This window comes from Cucurbita moschata, unplaced genomic scaffold, assembly GCF_002738365.1.
Source record: "Cucurbita moschata cultivar Rifu unplaced genomic scaffold, Cmos_1.0 Cmo_Scf00010, whole genome shotgun sequence".
NCBI lineage: Eukaryota > Viridiplantae > Streptophyta > Magnoliopsida > Cucurbitales > Cucurbitaceae > Cucurbita > Cucurbita moschata.
In genome coordinates, this window is record NW_019268526.1 from 1,096,157 (window position 1) to 1,098,788 (window position 2,632).

Here is a 2,632-nt window from a genome sequence, read left to right on the forward strand (position 1 = left end):
CTTTGAACAAGTTGACGGTACATAACAAATATCCCTTACCAATAATATCCAACCTGTTTGACCAGCTTTACGGGGCCAAATAATTCACGAAGCTAGACTTACGATCAAGGTACTACCAAATATGCATTGCTAAGGAAGATGAACCCAAGACAACATGTCCATGCCACATCAAACCCTTTATTTGATTCCATGTTGTATAGCCTTACTATTGTATTTTCTGTTTGTATGACTATTTGGCGAAATCATGTCTAGGCCTACCAGATGTGAATTGCATCAAAATGTACCATAGGGGATGCGACTAATCGTCAATTCTTCCTATCTAGAGTTATATATTATCTAAGCCGTTATGTTGCCTTTCTCGCTTATAGCTTATAACATTGCTTTCAAAACCTTCTTTCAATCTTGCTTTCAAGCTCTCTTTTAAGAATCCTTCGTTTGAGTTCATGTCCATGCAAAAGATATTTCACATTTTGCATGAATATCCCTTCATGAGTTGATATTAATTACTTTATCAAAACAAATATTTGAAAAAGTCTCGTTTATTATGAAACATAAAAGATAACAAGAAACTAAAATAAATGGAAGTAGTCTTAACCTTATATGATTTATTGGGGGTAAATATTGGGGGGAAAACAGGCTATAGATGATGATGGACTTCATTAACTATGCATCTTTAAGCTGTTTGTAGTGAAGTAGATGGTCGTTTGCTGCTTGAGCAATGTCTATGAGAGGCTGTAAGGTAACGAGTGAGGCATTTGCAGCAGCCTCTTCCTTTATTTCATATTCAATGGTGGATTCAACAATGCAGCTATCATCACCATTTTCAACAATCTTCAAGCGAACCCTATAGAGAGTAAACCCAATATCCAAGAACCCTCCTTCCACCACCTCCGTCTCTTTTATACGATTCTCATTATCTATCTTTGTGAATTTCTCCTTATAACTTGGCGCACCACCTAAACCTGCATTTATACGTAGACTTTCATATTACTAAATCCATTCTCCACATGACGTGCTCTAGTTTAACCTTATATATCAAACTTACATGTTAGTAAGGTACATCAAGTCAGCGCTCGTGTACATGTATTTAGTCTTCCAACTTTTACATTTATAACGAGTTAGTATCTGTATTATTATGATTTAATTCATATATTTTTGTAATTAAATTTTAGTTTATATATATTGCGATTGTTAATCGTATTTAAATTAAATTTAATTCTAAAATAATTAATAACTCAAATCAAATTAGTTATAACCTTTTTCAGAATCAATCAAAATTAAGTTTATTACCCTTTTCAATAAAAATTAATCCACTGAAATCCATGAAAAATAAAACAACAAAATCATTAATGACATCAAACTACAAACAAACAGACCTGATATTTATTATAAGAATTTCATTATTAATTCTTTCATAATTTTGTTTTAGAAATATACATCATCAACATCTTCGAGACACATAAAATTGAGACATCAATGTAGCAAGTCTTCAATAAGACTATTTTTAAAAAAAATTTACAAAGGAACTCGTTAGGGAGAGAAACATCACCGAACATTGTATTAAATACTGAATGAAAAAAATATGTATAAATTTGAAAGTCGAAAAAAAAAAAAACGAAGATGATTAGAAACTATTACCCGGTGGGAAAATGAGATTAAGAACAGTTCCTTCTCCTCCATCGCCTTCAACCACCTCAATTTTCTGGATAAGGTTCGAGAGGCGGTTTTCGACAAGTCGTGCAAGTTCAAGACCTCCGTAGAGCTGCCATGCCACGGTGGCTGGCGCCTGGATTACAGCCTCATGAGAGAGTTGACCCAACATTTTCTTAATTTAGAGGTGTGGGTTATGTGAATAACGATATAGAAAGATGGTAAGAAACGAGAAGACTAATGAGTTCTATAAAGAGCAAGGACAAAGGCAACTGAAGAAGAATATTGTTGGTTGGTTTATGGGAGATTCCTGTTGTACACGAAGACACAAAATTAAGAGGGAATTTTTAATTAAGACTATTGTTCTTAATCATAACGCCATGTTTCCAATGTTTTTTTTTTTTATTTGATGTCATTGTCATTGATATATATATCAATGATATCTTGGTCAAGAAAGGGTACTTTTATCCAAACATGCGGGATGACATAATGCAGTATACAAAGACGTCTCATCTGACAATAGGATAAAGTCGAGAAGGCCAAGGTATCGGGACTCCTTGAACCCCTACTAGTGCCGATAAGACCGTGGGATAGTGTGTCACTAGACTTCATAACACACCTCTCGAAAGTAGGCAAATATAAGTCATCTTGGTTGTCATAAACTGGTACTCGAAATACACCACGTTTGTTCTCACCCCCAAAGTATACTTGGCTGAGTTAACAGCTAAATTGTTCTTCAAACACATTGTGAAGTTGTGGGGCATTTCGTACAGCATCGTCAGTGACAGAGACAGTAGATTCATATCAATATTATGGACCGAGTTATTCACGTTACTGGGGACGACTTTAAATATCTCATCAAGCTACCACCCCAAACTAACGAACGGACAGACAGAACAAATCAACTACTTGCTCGAAGAATACTTGCGTCCCTTTGTCGACACTCATCAGAAGAATTGGGTACAACGGCTAGATGTGACTC

At 35.0% G+C, this 2,632-nt stretch overlaps 1 protein-coding gene across 1 annotated transcript; it reads right to left on the minus strand.

Moving 5' to 3' along the window:
• Positions 1–595: 595 nt before the first annotated feature.
• On the minus strand, positions 596–1,822 carry LOC111448206 (S-norcoclaurine synthase 1-like). The gene is made up of 2 exons (XM_023087672.1): positions 1,639–1,822; positions 596–962 (listed from the first exon to the last, which is right to left on the minus strand). Exons 1-2 carry the CDS (start codon positions 1,820–1,822, stop codon positions 664–666), a joined length of 483 nt encoding a protein of 160 aa, XP_022943440.1. The 3' UTR covers positions 596–663.
• Between the last annotated feature and the right edge of the window lie 810 nt (positions 1,823–2,632).